Here is a 20,545-nt window from a genome sequence, read left to right as displayed (position 1 = left end):
GTCACAATAGAGGGAGCTGCTAGACATCCAAAGACAGTTGGTTTCCTTTGAGAGTGGCAGCGTGTGGAAAGTTTTGGATGATGGATCCTAGACAAATCCCTCTCTTGGCCTTTGGCTGAACTGTTGAAGCCCCAAATGGTTTGACAAACCCTAAAGAGAGGCCCCCCACGCATGGAATTCCTAGAAACTGATGATCCACAATACAATGATGTTGGTGTCCTTGGATGCGTTTTATTGTACTGTACACTCTTTTGGAAAAAAGGGTTCCAAAGGGGTTCTGCAGCTGTCCACATAGGAGTACCCTTTTTGGTTCCAGGTATTTGGGGCTTCAACAGTTCAGCCAAAGGCCAAGAGAGAGATTTGTCTAGGATCAACCCTCTGTGGAAAGGCTTCTACATGGAACCTAAAAAGGGTTCTACCTGGAACTAAAACGTGTTCTTCAAAGGGTTCTCCTATGGGGACAACCGAAGTGCCCTTTTAGGTTCTGACAGTGTAGACATGTTGTACATTTGTCTCTAGGCCAAGGGACGGGGGAGGGCAGGGATGGTTTGAGAGTGGTCCAGAGATTTTTATTGTAGCTACAGTGCCTTGCGAAAGTATTCGGCCCCCTTGAACTTTGCGACCTTTTGCCACATTTCATGCTTCAAACATAAATATATAAAACTGTATTTTTTTTGTGAAGAATCAACAAGTGGGACACAATCATGAAGTGGAACGACATTTATTGGATATTTCAAACTTTTTTAACAAATCAAAAACTGAAAAATTGGGCGTGCAAAATTATTCAGCCCCTTTACTTTCAGTGCAGCAAACTCTCTCCAGAAGTTCAGTGAGGATCTCTGAATGATCCAATGTTGGCCTAAATGACTAATGATGATAAATACAATCCACCTGTGTGTAATCAAGTCTCCGTATAAATGCACCTGCACTGTGATAGTCTCAGAGGTCCGTCAAAAGCGCAGAGAGCATCATGAAGAACAAGGAACACACCAGGCAGGTCCGAGATACTGTTGTGAAGAAGTTTAAAGCCGGATTTGGATACAAAAATATTTCCCAAGCTTTAAACATCCCAAGGAGCACTGTGCAAGCGATAATATTGAATTGGAAGGAGTATCAGACCACTGCAAATCTACCAAGACCTGGCCGTCCCTCTAAACTTTCAGCTCATACAAGGAGAAGACTGATTAGAGATGCAGCCAAGAGGCCCATGATCACTCTGGATGAACTGCAGAGATCTACAGCTGAGGTGGGAGACTCTGTCCATAGGACAACAATCAGTCGTATATTGCACAAATCTGGCCTTTATGGAAGAGTGGCAAGAATAAAGCCATTTATTAAAGATATCCATAAAAAGTGTTGTTTAAAGTTTGCCACAAGCCACCTGGGAGACACACCAAACATGTGGAAGAAGGTGCTCTCGTCAGATGCAACCAAAATTGAACTTTTTGGCAACAATGCAAAATGTTATGTTTGGCGTAAAAGCAACACAGCTCATCACCCTGAACACACCATCCCCACTGTCAAACATGGTGGTGGCAGCATCATGGTTTGGGCCTGCTTTTCTTCAGCAGGGACAGGGAAGATGGTTAAAATTGATGGGAAGATGGATGGAGCCAAATACAGGACCATTCTGGAAGAAAACCTGATGGAGTCTGCAAAAGACCTGAGACTGGGACGGAGATTTGTCTTCCAACAAGACAATGATCCAAAAAATAAAGCAAAATCTACAATGGAATGGTTCAATAATAAACATATCCAGGTGTTAGAATGGCCAAGTCAAAGTCCAGACCTGAATCCAATCGAGAATCTGTGGAAAGAACTGAAAACTGCTGTTCACAAATGCTCTCCATCCAACCTCACTGAGCTCGAGCTGTTTTGCAAGGAGGAATGGGAAAAAAATTCAGTCTCTCGATGTGCAAAACTGATAGAGACATACCCCAAGCGACTTACAGCTGTAATCGCATCCAACCTCACTGAGCTTGAGCTGTTTTGCAAGGAGGAATGGGAAAAAAATTCAGTCTCTCGATGTGCAAAACTGATAGAGACATACCCCAAGCGACTTACAGCTGTAATCGCAGCAAAAGGTGGCGCTACAAAGTATTAACTTAAGGGGGCTGAATAATTTTGCACGGCCAATTTTTCAGTTTTTGATTTGTTAAAGTTTGAAATATCCAATAAATGACGTTCCACTTCATGATTGTGTCCCACTTGTTGTTGATTCTTCACAAAAAAATACAGTTTTATATCTTTATGTTTGAAGCCTGAAATGTGGCAAAAGGTCGCAAAGTTCAAGGGGGCCGAATACTTTCGCAAGGCACTGTATATATTGGTCAAACTTGGTAGTCACAATGTTTCCATAGATGTGCAACATTTTGTTTTGATTTTCAAATTACAACGATTATTGGTCGGTGGCCAGAATGTACATGTATAGGATCTTATTTTGACTAGTATTGTCGTAGCAAAATAATCCTGCAGCAACAGGATTTGAATGTTTAGTCCATAATGTTGCTTGATCTGTGGTTAGGCTACTAGCTGGACAAAAGTATGCTCAATGGAAAAATTGAGTACTGTTAATATAACTGTTTTAGTGCGGGTTTTAAGTTAATTTAAGTAAATCACAAAGATCATCCGCATTTTCTGAGGCGCAGGACAATTATCAGCAACAAAAAAGTGATCAAATTAAGATCCCACATCTGTACGTACGTGTACAGTTGAAGTCGTGGTGTAAGGTAGTCAGGATTATGCAATGGGCACATACAAAAAACCCGACTGGCAGATCACATTTGACAAAACAGACCACGACATGCCGTTTCGAGGAGCGCACGTCTCTGTTTATTTTTATTAGCAATGGAGTGAACAGCTGTCAACTCTGGAACAGGTGGAACATGCTTTGCCTCGGGCTCGTGGTAAAAATGGTTTTGCAGTCCTGCAGTCAAAAAAACCTGGCGTTACCGGTTATTAATTTGCGACAGGTAGCCTTCCAGGGAAATGCTCCAGAGATTAATGTTGGGATGCAATGGATCTGTTTTCAATAGCTGGGCCCTAGGTGGTCCAGTTAAGACTATTTCCACAAAGATAGACATCTGTTCAGGACAAAGTTGGCCCTCCGATGGTCTCATGTCACTGAGGATTTTGTCTAGAGACGTTCGGATGACTTGAGCACTGGATCTGAATTTGAACTTGCAGGCAGAATAGTATACCTTGTCTAGTTTGATAGAGGCCTCAGAGTCTATTTTGTCATGCAATTTTGTTTCTAATGGATTTTCTTTTGACATTGTATGACTAATAATATTGTAGATTGGATTAGCCAGGATGGAAAGCAAGCAATACCTCATGTTTCATTGCTCATTCCCTGTGCTTGGCTTGAACAACCAGACCAGACAGTTCTTCAGAAGCAACAAATAGTCACAAACTGCTTCTCCTTTGGGGGAACACATTTCCCAGGCTCCTCAGATCTAGGACACTTGAAGTCATCAAAGTAGAACAAGGCCTTTGTCGATTTACTCTTCAGAGTCCTTGGTTTTCCTGGCTCGGGATAAAGAGCAAAGCTTTTCTGTTGCTTCCTTTAAAAGTATGTCTATGCTGTTTTTCTCCAATGGAGCCTTCCTCCCATCGAGCATGAGAAAGTACTGGAACTGATACACTTGGATACGAAACCATGAGAATCGCTTCTGTTTGGTCATTAAAGGGGTCCATGGGGATGGGAAGTAAGAAAAACAATTATTGTTTGTGGAACAATGCGGCCAAGCATTTTGGACAACAAGCATTCCACCGGAGACAACAAAGGCAACACATTCCACAGTCTAATTGAGCCCCCTCAGATGACCCCGCTGTTTTGAAATCTGGGGTCCAGAAGTTACCAGAAATTTCACTGGGAATGGACACTGGCTGAGACCTTGGTCAGAATAACTCCCCATTACTTAGTTTCCGTCTATGTTTCCATCTAAATGAGAGGTAATTTGAGGAAATTTGTAAAATGGCTGCATTTATCGAATGAGACTAAAGGGTTTTAGTCTTTGAACTAGACTAAAGGGCCAAATGGACTTTGGGGTCAAACTCTCCTGGATGCTGGACCCCCGAGACAATTTTTTTCAGGAAAATGTGTGTTTATTTCGATTGAACCTGTCAGTACAGTATAGCTCCAGTCTATGGACCCTCCCTTGGTGTGCTAGGAACAAATTCACCTTTTACTGCTGTGGCTTCCTGATAAAAGTTCCACAGGGGCTATATTAGCCAGGAGAGGCCTGTTAGAGATCAGGCCCCCTGGTTGTGCCAGCCAGAAGCCCCTATGATGAGGTAAGCCAGGGTGTGTTGGTCGGCCAAAGGCCTGGGCTTTCTTACCGGGTCTCTGTTCAGTTTAGGAAACACAGCTATCTGCTGATGCCCTCTAGGTCTTGAGTTCGAGGTTACTGCATCAGATGAATCAGTGGACAGCCAGTTTGACATTATTCAAGCCTTGCAGACACTGACAATACCAACAATTTTAACTAAGAAATATATCAGGCGTTGCTGTATAATCATCATCCTCACTGCAGTGAAATATTCTCCTGTATTAAACAAATATAAGCTGATACTTTACTGTTGAATCTGAACTGGAAGAAACCGGTTCTCTCAAAATCACACTGTATAAATCTACATTGCACTGTATTGTTAAACACTGAAAACTATACAGCAATTATAAATGAAATGCTCATGTGGACTATGTGCTTTTTGACAGTTTAGTGTTAGAATGTTTGGAGCTCACACATTGACACAGACCTCCCAATAGAATGTTGTCTCTCATCAGTTTTGTGTAGTCAATGGACAGACAATGCCTGGTTCACTATTCTTAGCCACTGCTGTGAATAGTATTAGTGAAAGGCCCCAATGTCAGCACACATACACAAGGCAGTTGGCCTTGTTTCCTTTCCACCAAACACATCAACATATTGGACTACTCACTGTCATTACAGCAGTCCATTTCTTTTTGTACGCCGTCCAAACAAGCCAAAGAACTGACAGAAATGCACACCCCGGCCAGCCAGTCGTTGTATATCCCGTATCTCCACACTTTTTCCACAGCTGTGCAAATAAATGTACCAGTCAGGGAATTTAATCCTGTACATTATTAGCTTCCAAAAATAACCATCCGAAGAGCTCCGCTTTTTAAATGGCTATGTTTACTATGCGCCTCAAAACAAAAACATTAAAATTGGTCTTGCACTTCTAACCTGTGTGAAATGGATAGCTAGTTAGCGGTGCGCGCTAGTAGCGTTTCAATCGGTAACGTCACTTTCTCTGAGACCTAGAAGTAGGGATTCTGCAAGGGCTGTGGCTTTTGTGGAGCGATCGGTAACGATGCTTCATGGGAGGCAGTTGTTGTGTTCAGAGGGTCCCTGGTTCATGTCCAGGTTGCTTCAAGGAGAGAGACGGAAGCAAGACTGTTACACACTTACAACAGGGAGATTAGAGGTGATTTTTGAATGGAGGTTGTTTGCTGCTGATATTTAAGTAAGACGGTTGTAATTAGTTTGGGACTGTGTGTGTTTGCGCGTGTGTGTATGTTGTAAACAATGTTTTTGGCAGGATTTGTATCTGTGCGCGGATGTGTAAGGAGGATGTCCTTGTATACACACATCATTCCAGGGTTCGGTTTCCCAATAGCGATGAAATTTAGGCCTATGAATGTGTTAACAATGTATCTTTCCTACAATGGCCGAAGATGTAACATCCATTTCCCAAAACACCGTGCAGAGAGAGCGGTCGCTAAGTGCGTTGTTGGAGCATGTTTCGATACTGATAGGATGGAAAGAATGCAGTCATCCCGGGTTTTCATTTGAAGCATATGTTTATACGTCGCTTGTTTGTATCAATTGCTAAGACATTGGAAACGTTGTATTTGCAGTCAACTTTGTTCTGAAGTTATTGGCAGTCACAGAGAGATAGAATCACTCGGTTTATCCATGTTTAGCGGAGATCTTCTGTGCACAAAGTGGGAGGGCAAAAATAATTTCACGACGCACTTAGCTGTTCTACGAGTGGTTTGAGGCAGGCGTTAGATTACGAGCATTTTCAAGTGCAACCATAGTAACTATGGTTTTGGAAAACCGCTCTGAGATTTAACGATGCTCCTACGAAGGTACTAACAATGAACTTAGCCTTCAGATGCTTTTGGGAAACCGGGGCCGGGTCAACAGGTCAAGGTACTCTAACTTGCCTAGATTTCGATTGTGAGTTGTGTGCTGACATCAGTCCATTCATTCTCCCAAGTGTTACTCAGCTTGAAATTGAGAGGAGCTTTTTTTAGATGCTCTTCTATGATTTTCAACCTGCTACTAGTCTGAAGTATAGACACATTGTCACCTTTTGGATGTACAAATGTACATTTGAACAAAACAGTCTAGCATATGCATCCACATGTCCTATTTCGAGCCTTAGACCACAGTGACACATTTAGACTTAGCCCAGTCATGCAAGCGCTACTGGACTACTACGAGAGAGAAATCCCCTGTGTCACGTCCAATTACAGGCCTGGAACGGCCCCAGGGAGCCATTTGGTGGGGATGATGGCAGCTTACGTCAAGCTTGTTAACATACAGCTTGTTAGTTATCCCTGTCAATGAGCAAGGGTGACTGGATAGCCTTTCTAGTTTCTTGTTCTTTTGCTCTGGAGTTTTTCTCTGGAGATTTACAGAGGAAAGGTTTTGAAGCACCAGGAACAAAGGCTATTGTGTTTGAAGCCTGTTTCCCACAGAGGGATTTTGATGTACAGTAGTTGATGTACAGTAGCACAGTAGACATGTGAGTGTCAGTTCACTATACCTTCTCTTTAATCCTCTTCGGCCAGCCGTGCTTTTTCATATTGCTATTTAAGTAGCTAAATGTTAAATAATGTAGCATTTTATAGTTGTTCATCTTCAACTGAGGAATAACTCATGTCTTTGAATTTAGAAAATACTGTTGTACACTGAGAAGGAGGACAAGGCATAGCTACTGCAGGACTACTGACTGACTAAAGTGCCTGTGAGGTTGAATGGGACCAAGGGAACTGACACCTTTGGTTTTCCTTTTTGATCGACAGGCGGTCACAGGCAGATGCTTCAATGACAAGGACTTCAGGGGAGGCCTGGAGAATGGGATCCTGCTGTGCGAGTAAGTGTTTTACCATTTTTTTTAAAAACCACCTTCAAGTTACGATCATGACATAAGCTGTACGTACCCTCAACTGTCTTCCTTTGCTGCTCGGCACAATAAGAGTTGCATTTATATGGCTGTTCTGAAACACGACGCAACGCGGAGTGCCTGGATACAGCCCTTAGCCGCGGTATTTTGGCCATATACTAAAAACCTCAGAGGTGCCTTATTGCTGCTATAAACTGGTTACCAATGTAATTAGAGCAGTAAAAATAAATGTTTCGTCATACCCGTGGTCTACGGTCTATATACCACGTCTGCCAGCCAATCAGCATTCAGGGCTCGAACCACCCAGTTTATATTGTACAGTATAAGTAGCCTGACGCACCAGTTAAGTACACTACAGGCGGTCGGTATGTGACCGATCGCCTTGATTCGGTCTTATGTAGCAACATTTGAAATTGTGTTTTTTTTACAGTGGATGAAATCATAGACACAGAGCTACAAAATGGTATAACATATACTGCATTTGAGGAACAATGGGAAAGTAATTCTGCTTTGAAAGTTGATGAACCTTACTTTTGAGAAATGGCCTTTGAATGCTTTGGTACCCACTGGAGAGCTCTTCTTTGTCTACACCCATTCAGCATCATTCACACCCTCTTAAGCTTTAGCCCCCACACAAACTCTGACCATTTTGCTCACCCTAGCAGAGCTGGTTAGGCTGTTTTCATGTTATCCAGAGTGTTGGTTAACTGTGCTGCTGGCAACAATTTAATTACATTTATTTGCCAACTTTTACTGACACCGACCATATTCAACGGGTGTTGAGCTTTCCTAAATTCATCAGTTATTCTGAGATCTGGTACACTCCGACGAGAGTGCTCTGAAATCGGAGTAGATGGCCAGACTGAATTTACAAACGCATTCGAAATAGTTACTTGCATAGTGGATAATTTTGTTAAGACATGTAGGTAGGTAGCTAGCTAGCTAAACAATGAACCATAATCCCAACTCATGATGTTACTACCCTGCATGAGTCTGCAGGTAGCTAACCTATCAGGTTCAATGGTAGCTAGCTGACATTAACTAGCCAAGCAAATGACTGAGATACGAATAATAAGATCATACACGTAACGTTAGCTTGCGAGTTAGCAAGCTAATGTTAGCTAGCTAACGGTACACTTTAACTTGAAATGAACTACTTTCTGTCAAAATTAGAAACGTGTCATATCTGAAAATGTAGGTTGCTAGAATATTTTACCCGTATACATCATAGATGGACGCGTCTCCTGTCACGGATGCCATGGTTGCCCTTAGTTTGAAGATGTAATTCGGAAACAGGTGTTTTCTCCATCTCCTTAGCTATCATACTTGAATATCATACTGATTTATGTAGTTTTACTACTCGATCCAAAAAAGCCGCATTAGACAGGATTACCTACACATATTGACCAGCTCAAATAGACAGAATGTGTACTATATGGCAAACCAATCCAAACTCATCTCTCAGCATGTCCAGCCCACTCATTATCTCAGCCAATCATGGCTAGCTGGAATGTTGCTGTTTTTTTTCTGTGGCTAAACCTACTGGGCTCGTAATTTAACAATTTTATTCATATTTACGGATGGCATACAAGTTTGTTATTAAGGCACATGAAAGTTCACATGTTCAAGAAGGCATTTCTGTCCCAAAGAAAACGCATTTTGATTTAAAAAAAGTTCACTTTCAAACGGCTCTCCTGTGAAGTAGTGACCCGCAACATACGCCAAGTTTCCTGAAATGGGTCACTATGGCTACAGAGTTTGATTTGTTAGTCAGGCTAACTGTACATTACATGCACATTTTATAATATTGACTAGATATGTTTGCCATTTGATATATTCACAGTTCTGAGGGGCTTAACCAATCATTTATTCTCTATTTAAAAAGACTGTGGTCCAGGGTTCTTTAATCCCAATTAGATCTACTCTGATAAATTATTTAATATAGATACAGTAAATTAACAATTCAATAACTACAGTAAAGTACTCATTGAGTCTTCAACCCTTTTCCTGTAGCGTGTAAATTGCATGCATCCTCCCAACCATGTCAACTCAATTCTTCACATTGTGGGAACAACTGTGTTATGGCTAGAGTCTCCCTCCTTCCCTTCAGACATGTTCCTCATCCTGTGTTACGGCTATAGTCCCCCTCCTTCCCTTCAGACATGTTCCTCATCCTGTGTTATGGCTAGAGTCTCCCTTCTTCCCTTCTGAAATGTTCCTCATCCAGTGTTGCGACAATATTCTCCCTCCTTCCCCTATCACACCATCCACAGCCATCCATCTCAATCCAACTCAACCTCTCCACTCTCTTCCACTCAGCGTTTGAGATAGAATCACATTGCCTTCCAGGCATGTCATAACCACAGCGATTGTTATCACAAGATGGTTATGTCATGTTGGCTCTGGCTTTGATGAGGAACAAAGGGGGAACTATTGTAGTGCATTCCTCAACAACAGGACATAGTAACAGGTCTGGAATCAGATAGGGGGAACTCTTGTTGTACATTCCTCAGGTGAAACAGCAATAACAGGCCTAGGATTAGATAAGATCTCCTCAGGCTCTTTCTAAAAACCTTACACCTTGGGAGGAAGTTGGAGAATGTCTCCTGTGGACCATGTGTGCTCTCAAAACAAAGGAAGGGCTGGACCACGAGGAAGTTATCTGTTTTGTCTTTGACACCCTTACCTGCTTTTTTCCTCATGTTTAGTTTTTGAGGAGGTTACCTTGAGTGGGGAGGGGGATGTACTTTAGTTGTGTTTTAAAGTTTCAGAACATCAAAATGGGGGGGTTTTGCCTCGTGACTTCCCATGTTTTTGACAGATTTTGTTTTTGACAGAAGTGCTTGTGTACAATAACATATTTTAGCTACAGTTATCTGCGTGTTAGTAATTTGTTGTGAACCATGACCTGACAACATTATCCCAACCACTCATGCCCACTTCCTCAGGAATAACTTGACTGGATACACTAAAGCCAGATACATCCTAACACACTGAGATAGTGTATGATCGTTCGTCACGTGTTTGTGTGACTGGGTGTGTATTTAAGTCTCTTAAGACCTGTCTGTCACTCTGACTGCAGTCCAAGGCCTGTCTGTGACTCTGACAGCAGTCCAAGGCCTGTCTGTGACTCTGACAGCAGTCCAAGGCTGCGGCTGTGTGCTCCACTGTGCTCCAACTTACCATGGGCCCCTTGAGGGCTGTGAGGACAGAGGTTTTTCCTCTTTGTCTGGTTCTGCCCTGTCATTATCACTATCCACTCCAACTGCTCTGAGACCTGTTCTAATATACAGAGGAGTGGGTAGCAGCATGTGTCCTTAAGTCCTTCCATCTGATTTAGAGCCAGTGTCAACGCCAACCTCCCAAGACGGCCACATAGGACACACTCAGGAGGAGGATCCGTTTTCTGATTCCTTCATTCATTTCTTTCTTTCTTTCTGTCGTCGTAGTCTGTCTGTTTGTTTATTTGTTCTGTCTGTCTCTCAATCTATCCCCCTCTCCCCTTCTCTATCTTCCTCCTACATGAAATGCATACGATTCCTAGCTCTTCAGAGCAACAGATGCTGGATAAGAAACATTGAAGTTCACCAACTCTGGACTTTCTGGTTATGATGATCATTCACATAGAGTTATCTAAGGAAGTTTAGGTCTATAGCCCTCCCTCTATCCATAAAACAAAATACTAAACTGCTTTCTGTCTAAATTATACTGTAAGTGTCTGATGGTATCTGCTGGGACTGTTTCCAACAATGCCTTTACAGATGTTATCCATTCATAGCTGAAGATATTGATGTTTTGTAGAGATATCTGATTGGATTTGAATCAGATGTTTGTGGTTTCATATTATTTTACATTCTCTTTCTCATCGCTCTCTTTCTCTCTCTCAGGTTGCTGAGCTCCATCAAACCTGGCTTGGTGAAGAAGATCAACAGATTACCCACTCCCATCGCTGGCCTGGTAAGTTCTCTCCTTCTGCCATCACTCCATTCCTCTCCCCCTCTATCTTCCTCTCCTTCCATTCTTCTCCTCCCTCTGATTCCTCTCATTCTGCCAGCTATTCCCCCCTTTCTCCCTCCATTTAGTTTCCCTATCCTCCCATTCCTGCATCCCTTCCTGCCTCCATCTCCCCCTTCCTTTCACTCTACCATCTATTCCCCCTTTCCTCCCGCCGTTTAATTCCCCTATCCTCCTATTCCTCTCCTCCCTCCCTCCACCTCTCCCTTCATCTCACTCTACCTCTATTCCTTTCTGAATAATGTACAGTCTATTCTACACTTTAAATTATTCACAGATAGACAGTACAGAGTCACTCCATCAACTCCCAAGCTATAAGAAGGCTCAACCTATGTCTGTCAAACAGCTGGGAACAATGGAAGGGTGTAAACCTCACAGTAGTATTCCATTGTGTGTGTCTGTGGGAACGTGTGTGTGTTCATGTGTGTGTGTTGCAGCAGGTCTTTCAAGATCTTGTGGAAATGCATCTAGCTCCTCATTACTGTTTTATGTATATAGAGTGATAGCAAATGAGAGGAGAGGAAGGAAACATATTAGTTATTTGTTCCTTTAGTCCACTCAACCCCCTCCCCCCACTTCCTCTGCATTGTTTTGGCTTGGCTTGAGTCTGCTGGTTAGCCAGGCCCAGATGTACTGGGACAGCCCCGGGATCCGTTATTAGTGTAAAACGCTGCGAGACTGGCAGCGCTGTTTGACGAGACCCATGGTTATGCTACCTCTGCTCCACACTTTGGTCTTCAAATTGATAGATACAGTAGCCCTTGTATATCTTGACTAGATTTGCTGCTATTATCTTGGTCCGATTTGTCTCTATTGTGAGATAGGAACAGGGTTAGGTAGGTGGCTTTCTAAATGTAATGTGTTACAGTTACTAGTTGCCTGTCCAAAATTATATTCAGTAACACAACCTTTGGATTAACCAAACTGATTAGAAGACAAAAATGTATGTTGTTATGTACAGTTGAAGTCGGAAGTTTACATACACCTTAGCCAAATACATTTTAACTCAGTTTTTCACAATTCCTGACATTTAATCCTAGTAACAATTCCCTGTCTTAGGTCAGTTAGGATCACCACTTTATTTTAAAGTGAAATATCAGAATAATAGCAGAGAGAATTATTTATTTCAGCTTTTATTTCTTTCATCACATTCCCAGTGGGTCAGAAGTTTACATACACTCAATTAGTATTTGGTAGCATTGCCTTTAAATTGTTTAACTTGGGTCAAACATATCACGTAGCCTTCCACAAGCTTCCCACAATAAGTTGGGTACATTTTGGCCGATTCCTCCTGACAGAGCTGGTGTAACTGAGTCAGGTTTGTAGGCCTCCTTGCTCTCACACGCTTTTTCAGTTCTGCCCACAAATTTTCTATGGGATTGAGGTCAGGGCTTTGTGATGGCCACTCCAATACCTTGACTTTGTTGTCCTTAAGCCATTTTGCCACAACTTTGGAAGTATGCTTGGAGCCATTTGGAAGACCCATTTGCGACCAAGCTTTAACTGCCTGACTGATGTCTTGAGATGTTGCTTCAATATATGCACATCATTTTGCTCCATCATGATGCCATCTAATTTGTGAAATGCACCAGTCCTTCCTGCAGCAAAGCACCCCCACAACATGATTCTGCCACCCCCGTGCTTCACGGTTGGGATGGTGTTCTTCGGCTTGCAAGCCTCCCCCTTTTTCCTCCAAACATAATTGTTTGGCCAATGACCATCGTTATATTTTTGTTTCATCAGACCAGAGGACATTTCTCCAAAAAGTATGATCTTTGTCCCCATGTGCAAACCGTAGTCTGGCTTTTTTTATGGCGGTTGTGGAGCAGTGGCTTCTTCCTTGCTGAGCGGCCTTTCAGGTTATGTCGATATAGGACTCGTTTTACTGTGGATATAGATACTTTTGTACCTGTTTCCTTCAGCATCTTCACAAGGTCCTTTGCTTGCTGTTCTGGGATTGATTTGCACTTTTCGCACCAAAGTACGTTCATCTCGAGGAGTCAGAACACGTCTCCTTCCTGAGCGGTATGACGGCTGCGTGGTCCCATGGTGTTTAATACTTGCGTACTATTGTTTGTACAGATGAACGTGGTACCTTCAGGCTCTTGGAAAATGCTCCCAATGATGAACCAGACTTATGGAGGTCTACAATTGTTTTTCCGAGGTCTTGGCTGATTTATTTTAATTTTCCCATAATGTTAAGCAAAGAGGCACTGAGTTTGAAGGTAGGCCTTGAAATACATCCACAGGTACACCTCCAATTGACTCAAATGATGTCAATTAGCCTACCAGAAGCTTCTAAAGCTGTGACATCATTTTCTGGAATTTTCCAAGCTGTTTAAAGGCACAGTCAACTCAGTGTATGTAAACTTCTGACCCACTGGAATTGCGATACGGTGAATTATAAGTTAAATAATCTGTCTGTCTAATTCAATTGTGAGAGACGGAATCTAAAACAAAAATCCAGAAAATCACATTGTATGATTTTTAAGTAATTCATTTGCATTTTATTGCGTGACATACGTATTTGATACATCAGAAAAGCTGAACTTAGTATCAAATACTTGTTCTCCACACTGTAGATATCAATAATAAGTGATATCCGTTTCGCCGTAGACTACACCACTACTCTCATCCTTACCTCCAAGCTATTATTCAAGTTGTATAATCTTTGGATGCCGACAGCATTCGCACCATTGGAAGACATAGCTTGGACTGTAGCCTACAAAAGCCTATTCCTGCTCTTTTCCCTCGATCCATCAAACACATTTGGTGTGTCATCATAGCAAGCTCTGATTTAAACATGCACCTTTTTTTAATGTTCATTTGAATGTCATTGAGTTTACAGAAGTTTTTTTTCGCAAAAATCCTTTCTGAATTTAAAAGTAATCCTTGAAGTAATCCTCTAGTTTTTCAAAAGTATCTGTAATCTGATTACAATGTTTTTGCTGGTAACGTAACGGATTACAGTTAATGGTTTTTTGTAATCACTTAGCATTCAATGGCTAACTTGCCTTCAGTGTGAAGTTGCCCGAAAGTACAGATCTAGGATAAATTTACTGTTAAATGCAAACCTGACCCAAGACCAGCGTCTGGGCGCCACTTCAACCTAATCTTCTACCTTAATGTGTCGGGGCTCCCGAGTGGCGCAGCAGTCTAAGGCACTGCATCTCAGTGCTAGAGGTGTCACTACAGACACCCTGGTTTGAATCCAGTCTGTATCACAACTGGCCATGATTGGGAGTCCCATAGGGTGGTGCACAATTGGCCCAGCGTCACCCGGGTTTGGCCGGTGTAGGCCATCATTGTATATAAGAATTTCTTCTTAACTGAATTGTCTAGTTAAATAAAGGTTAAATAAAAATAAAAAATATATTTAAAAAAAAAATATATATATATATATATATATCTCACAATTGCCCTGTGTCTTCTTTAACTCTGCTCATGGTTTGAAGACCAAAGGGTAATGAAACGAGTACAGAAGGGATGAAGAACGGAGGAGAGGAGATGAACAATGGCTGGATAAGAAAGAAAGCGAGAGACAAACATATGCAGAAAAGAAAGGATGAAAGAGAGGAGAACTCAACAGCTGGATGATGGAGGGAGAGAGAGGGGGAGCTTCAGTTGAACTGTTTTGAAGGAAGTTTGGTTTGGCCGGGCTTCTCTCTCCCTACTCTCTTATCTAACGGCGTCTCTAATCGCCGCCAACGAGCCTCCTCTGGCTGTTAAGGAACACCAGCAATTACATGCCCTTTCTCTTTTTTACAAACCAGTAACAATGGATTATCTTAATATCTTGTAACAAGTTCAAAGCAAAACAGTTACTTCCTCACTTTGTCAAGATGTTTTTGCTCCACTGTAACACCAGTTAAGTCTTTCAATCTTTCTGGTCTTTCTCTCACTCTCTCTCACTCTCTCTCACTCTCTCTCTCTCCCTCTCACTCTCTCTCACTCTCTTTCTCTCTCTCTCTCTCTCTCTCTCTCTCTCTCTCTCTCTCTCTCTCGAAGTCTCTCTCTTGAAGTCTCATTTTCTGAAGATATCTAAGTTAAGAGCATCAAAAGTCTCTCTCTTCCTCCGTTTCTGTTCTGGACCTACTTTCTGTTTACATGGCTACTGTTTCTCTCCATTACACGTCTAATGATTTCTGTCTATAAGACCTAAGAGAACACTTAATCTGGTGTCGGGTCAGTCTTTCTGCATAGAATTAGAGGGGTTATCAATTATCCATCTACACAAACTGGCCCTCCATCTGCTGGGGACATGAACAAGAAACTAGTGAGTGGGAGGAGGAAAGAGACATTGGTACGTCTTTGATTTGTACTGTATCTGAGTGGGCACAAGCAATTCACGACATAATGCTTTTGCTTTTTGTTATTGAACAAAGCCAAGCAAATACAGGGTTACCAGGGCCATGTTGAGTAGGGAAGCTTTGTGGAACGTTGCAGATAGAAATTTCAAGAGTAGCGCTGTTCAAGTTGCTGTTCACGTCGCTGTTCACGTCGCTGTTCACGTCGGTAGACATGAAGTGCTTTGAAAGGGTGGTCATGCCTCACATCAAATCGAAATGTATTTGTCACATGCGCCGAATACAACGGGTAAAATGCGTACTTTCAACCCTTAACCAAGAATGCAGTTCAAGAAATAAACATCAACACCATCACGGAAACCCTAGACCCACTCCAATAAGACTGCTGAACAATTAATCAAATGGCCACCCAGACTATTTGCATTGACACCCCCCCCCCTCCCCCCGTTTGTTTTTTACACTACTGCTACTCACTGTTTATTATCTATGCATGGTCACTCTACCCCTACCTACAGTACATGTACAAATGACCTCTAACCTGTACCGCCGCACACTGACTCAGTACCGGTACCCCCTGTATATAGCCTCGTTATTTTATTGTTCCTTTTTTATTTTTTACTTTAGTTTATTTAGTAAATATTTTCTTAACTCTATTTTCTTAAAACTGCATTGTTGGTTAAGGGCTTGTAAGTAAGCTTTTCACGGTAAGGTCAACACGGTGCATGTGACAAATCAAATTTGATTTTAATTGATTTGATCTTTATAATATATTTCTATCTGAACGTTGTGGCCTACTGAACTAGACTAGGCATGTAGACTAGGCATGTAGACTAGGCATGTAAACCACATGGTTGACTCATGTAGGGTAGGACCTGTACCTGTTATGGTGAATCCTTATGGTTCAACTCAAGGTGCAGGTTTGTGTATCCACACCTTCCTTTTTGAAACACCTTACATCTGCATATACAAAGAAAAATTCCAGACGAGGCTCTCCCTCTTCCTTCCCCTTCCTGTTACAGCCTAATGGGAAAATGTCTCTGTGGAATTCCTTGTTGTGTAATCAGGGTGGATGGGGAGCAGAGCAGAGCAGAGTGTGGAATGTTTTACAGGTTGATTGGTAGCTCTTGTCCAGGGCATTAGGAATGCTCAGTGATAGCAAGCCATACTAAGGCACAGTATTAGCAAGCTGTACTGAGACTCAGTGTTAGCAAGCCACACTCCCTGGACTACAGCTGGTTGGCTGGTTGGTTCTTTGGTTTGTTGCTTGTTGTTCTGCTGAAGAGGGCTCGTGGGTTGGTAGCAGACCTGGGTTCATTTCATAGGTCAAATCTTTTATAGTACCTGAGAGTGTTTGCGGTGCACTACATTTAGCTTAAAATTTGCATTTTTGGGAATATTCTGTGTTAGTTCCAGTGTACCATTACACAGAACCTGATAACCATAGATGTCTGTATGACACTGTATAATTGTGAAACACCAGTCATGGCACTGCCTAGAATTTTGACTTGTGATGAGAAGAAACCACTTGTCTGTGAGTTTTAAACTCTCCCCTGCTTATTTGAGTGTTGTCCTTGGCCTTGACTCTGTGAGGTTGGAATCTGAAACAGATCTGTGAGACACCCATCTCCCTCAGCGTAATCTCTGAACCCCGTTCCCCTGGATACTCTATAGGTGTTCTTTCTGGGTGTGAATGCTGGTTCACTTCCCCCCCTGCATCTGTCGTCAGATCGCGTCAGAAAGGTATAGAGTCCATCCAGATTCAGCACCGTAATGTAAAATGATCTGAGGATGGAACATGTTTAATGTCTCTGTACTTCATGCATCATATCAATTAGCTCCTAATATATTTTTTTACTGTTTTAGTTCTATTGGGGAAATATTGTGTCAAGCCCACAGGAATGGAGTTCTCTGCAGATGTCTTTAAGTCTACATGTGTTATCGTGCCTGGTTTTCTCTGACCGTTGTCCATAGTTTTGGTGTCTGAGGGGGGGAAGAGGGCAGTGGCTGGAACACTGTGTGTTGATGTAGACATCAGTGTCTGTCATCAATCGCCTTCCATTACAAGAGGTCGGTGTCGATGTTCTCAGCTGTGGTCTCCACCCAGTTCCCTCTACCAGTGACCCCCTACCCCACACGCGCACACACAAACGGTTCAAACACACAAACACACATACATGTTGTCTGTTATTGTACAAGACGCTTGCTGGACATGGGTTTAAGTGGTTTCCCCTACACATACATGCACATACACAGACCCTTGTCGCTAATATTTCCTCTGTCCGCATGTTCTTTGTTTACGTTTCTGTTATTCTTGGCATCGGGCGACTTGTTGTCGGAAGAGAGCACAGAAGTTTTGGGAGCAGCAGCATTGTGGAGGGAGATGTTTTGGGAGCAGCAGCATTGTGGAGAGAGATGGTTTGGGAGCAGCAGCATTGTGGAGAGAGATGGTTTGGGAGCAGCAGCATTGTGGAGAGAGATGGTTTGGGAGCAGCAGCATTGTGGAGAGATGGTTTGGGAGCAGCAGCATTGTGGAGAGAGATGGTTTGGGAGCAGCAGCATTGTGGAGAGAGAGTTTGGGAGCAGCAGCATTGTGGAGAGAGATGGTTTGGGAGCAGCAGCATTGTGGAGAGAGATGGTTTGGGAGCAGCAGCATTGTGGAGAGAGATGGTTTGGGAGCAGCAGCATTGTGGAGAGAGATGGTTTGGGAGCAGCAGCATTGTGGAGAGAGAGTTTGGGAGCAGCAGCATTGTGGAGAGAGATGGTTTGGGAGCAGCAGCATTGTGGAGAGAGATGGTTTGGGAGCAGCAGCATTGTGGAGAGAGATGGTTTGGGAGCAGCAGCTTGTGGAGAGAGAGTTTGGGAGCAGCAGCATTGTGGAGAGAGATGGTTTGGGAGCAGCAGCATTGTGGAGAGAGATGGTTTGGGAGCAGCAGCATTGTGGAGAGAGATGGTTTGGGAGCCTCCAGTTTCTTATTTTTTTTCTCCTCTTCATCCATTTTCTTTGTTGTTATTGGTTTCTTGTTAACTGACTACTGGATCACACAGAGTATCTGTGCATGTGTATGGGTTCGCTTCACGCTGCTACAACATGGTAGCTACGGCTTCGCTTCACGCTGCTACAACATGGTAGCTACGGGTTCGCTTCACGCTGCTACAACATGGTAGCTACGGGTTCGCTTCACGCTGCTACAACATGGTAGCTATGGGTTCGCTTCACGCTGCTACAACATGGTAGCTACGGGTTCGCTTCGCGCTGCTACAACATGGTAGCTACGGCTTCGCTTCACGCTGCTACAACATGGTAGCTACGGCTTCGCTTCACACTGCTACAACATGGTAGCTACGGCTTCGCTTCACGCTGCTACAACATGGTAGCTACGGCTTCGCTTCACACTGCTACAACATGGTAGCTACGGCTTCGCTTCACGCTGCTACAACATGGTAGCTACGGCTTCGCTTCACGCTGCTACAACATGGTAGCTACGGCTTCGCTTCACGCTGCTACAACATGGTAGCTACGGCTTCGCTTCACGCTGCTACAACATGGTAGCTACGGCTTCGCTTCACGCTGCTACAACATGGTAGCTACGGGACAAAAACAGTGGAGAAGTTAGCAATGCAGGCATTGTTAAGCGTAACCAACCCGTTACTCAAAATAGGACATTGAAAAACATGAAAGTGTGATTTCACAATGTCTCCACCCAGCCTCCACTTTTTATTAAAAGCATCATTTTTAAACACACCATGTTGTGCCAGACCTCTGTGGCTAACTGGTTTTCACTGGATTCTACTGGACTTATCTGTATTTAACTGGTCTTGATTGCCCTCCTAAACCCTTTCCAAATCCTTTCCATCCTCCTCCTTTCTTCTTCCCCCTGCCAACAATACATTCATCTACCCCTACTACAGGCTTTTAAGATGGAATCCCTCCAATGTAATTCAGCTATGCTAAATGGGAACTGGGAAGTCTCTGGCCAATGGAAGGCCTACTGTATTGACTTCATTACCGTCAGTGATTGGTGAGCCATTTGAAATCTCAAAGCACATTCTTACTGGGTGTTGCATAGCCAATCAGGCTCCTTCAAGTTGTAAGCGAATAGTTTGGAATTTTCAAGAAGGTTTTGTTTGTAGTGTGCTTGGTGAAGTATTTTTGGAGGTTTCAGTATATGTATTTCTCTAAGTGGAAACAACCTTTATTTAAATCATTAATTTCTCCATACCCCTTTAACCCTATTCTCAATCATCTGGTAGAGCATGTTTTAACAATTAATTTTGAAGTGGATATGAAAGAAATTTTCGCTTGAACTTGATTGGTCAACTCCCCAGCCCTCGTGGATGAATTTACATAATTTGTATTATTTTGGGTTGCTGCAGTTCAGTGTTGTGGCTCTCTAACTTCGCCCACTTCGAGGGCTGTAAGAATACTCTAAATCTGTCACCAAAGATAAGGGATAAAAGGCAGGAGGAATTTAGTTGTTGAGGTATTCATATTGCACCATTCCTGTTAGTAGAGACGTTGAAGAGTAGAAATATGAAAATAAATGGTTAAAATGTAAAAAGGCTAAAAAGCAACAAATCAACAAATGTGCTCAACCAGGTGGTTAATATGTCAGTAAAGGGTATGGTGGACTAAGAATAGGGTACATTTAGTTTGTATTTAAAAAAAAATGCTTATTTTGGTGAAAAATATGATTTGAATAGTTGACAACATACAGTAAATTGGTGAAACAACATTTCATGACCCATTGGGTCAATTATCACTATTCAGACTTAAGGTTGCTTATAAAGTAATGTCTATAATATATATATTTTTTAACTGCACTTTGTCATATATTATCTCAAAATGTAGTCTGAATATGTGTGAAACATGGTGGAAGAAGCTGGATCATTTTGAAATTAAAGGGGAAAAAATTAACAGTATTGCACTACTATTTATTAACTGGGTGGTTCGAGCCCTGAATGCTGATTGGCTGAAAGTCGTGGTAGACCGTGTACCACAGGTATGACTAAACATATATTTTTACATTTCTATTTACGTTGGTAACCAGTTTATAATAGCAATA

At 42.5% G+C, this 20,545-nt stretch overlaps 1 protein-coding gene across 22 annotated transcripts in view; it reads left to right on the top strand.

Annotated features, from left to right (window-relative positions):
• limch1b (LIM and calponin homology domains 1b) overlaps positions 1-20,545 on the top strand; it is a 151,308-nt gene that overhangs the window by 55,577 nt on the left and 75,186 nt on the right. For all 22 annotated transcript variants that reach the window (XM_090198542.1, XM_036943110.2, XM_090198548.1 and 19 more), the window contains exons 2-3: positions 7,061-7,131; positions 11,049-11,118. In XM_090198542.1, the coding sequence (XP_090054668.1) occupies positions 7,061-7,131; positions 11,049-11,118 (141 nt within the window). The remainder of the gene's footprint in view (positions 1-7,060; positions 7,132-11,048; positions 11,119-20,545) is intronic.

The sequence above is a fragment of the Oncorhynchus mykiss genome, chromosome 14, assembly GCF_057628025.1.
Source record: "Oncorhynchus mykiss isolate SJ-2025 chromosome 14, ASM5762802v1, whole genome shotgun sequence".
Taxonomy (NCBI): Eukaryota; Metazoa; Chordata; class Actinopteri; order Salmoniformes; family Salmonidae; genus Oncorhynchus; species Oncorhynchus mykiss.
This window is presented reverse-complemented; position numbering and strand designations above follow the sequence as displayed.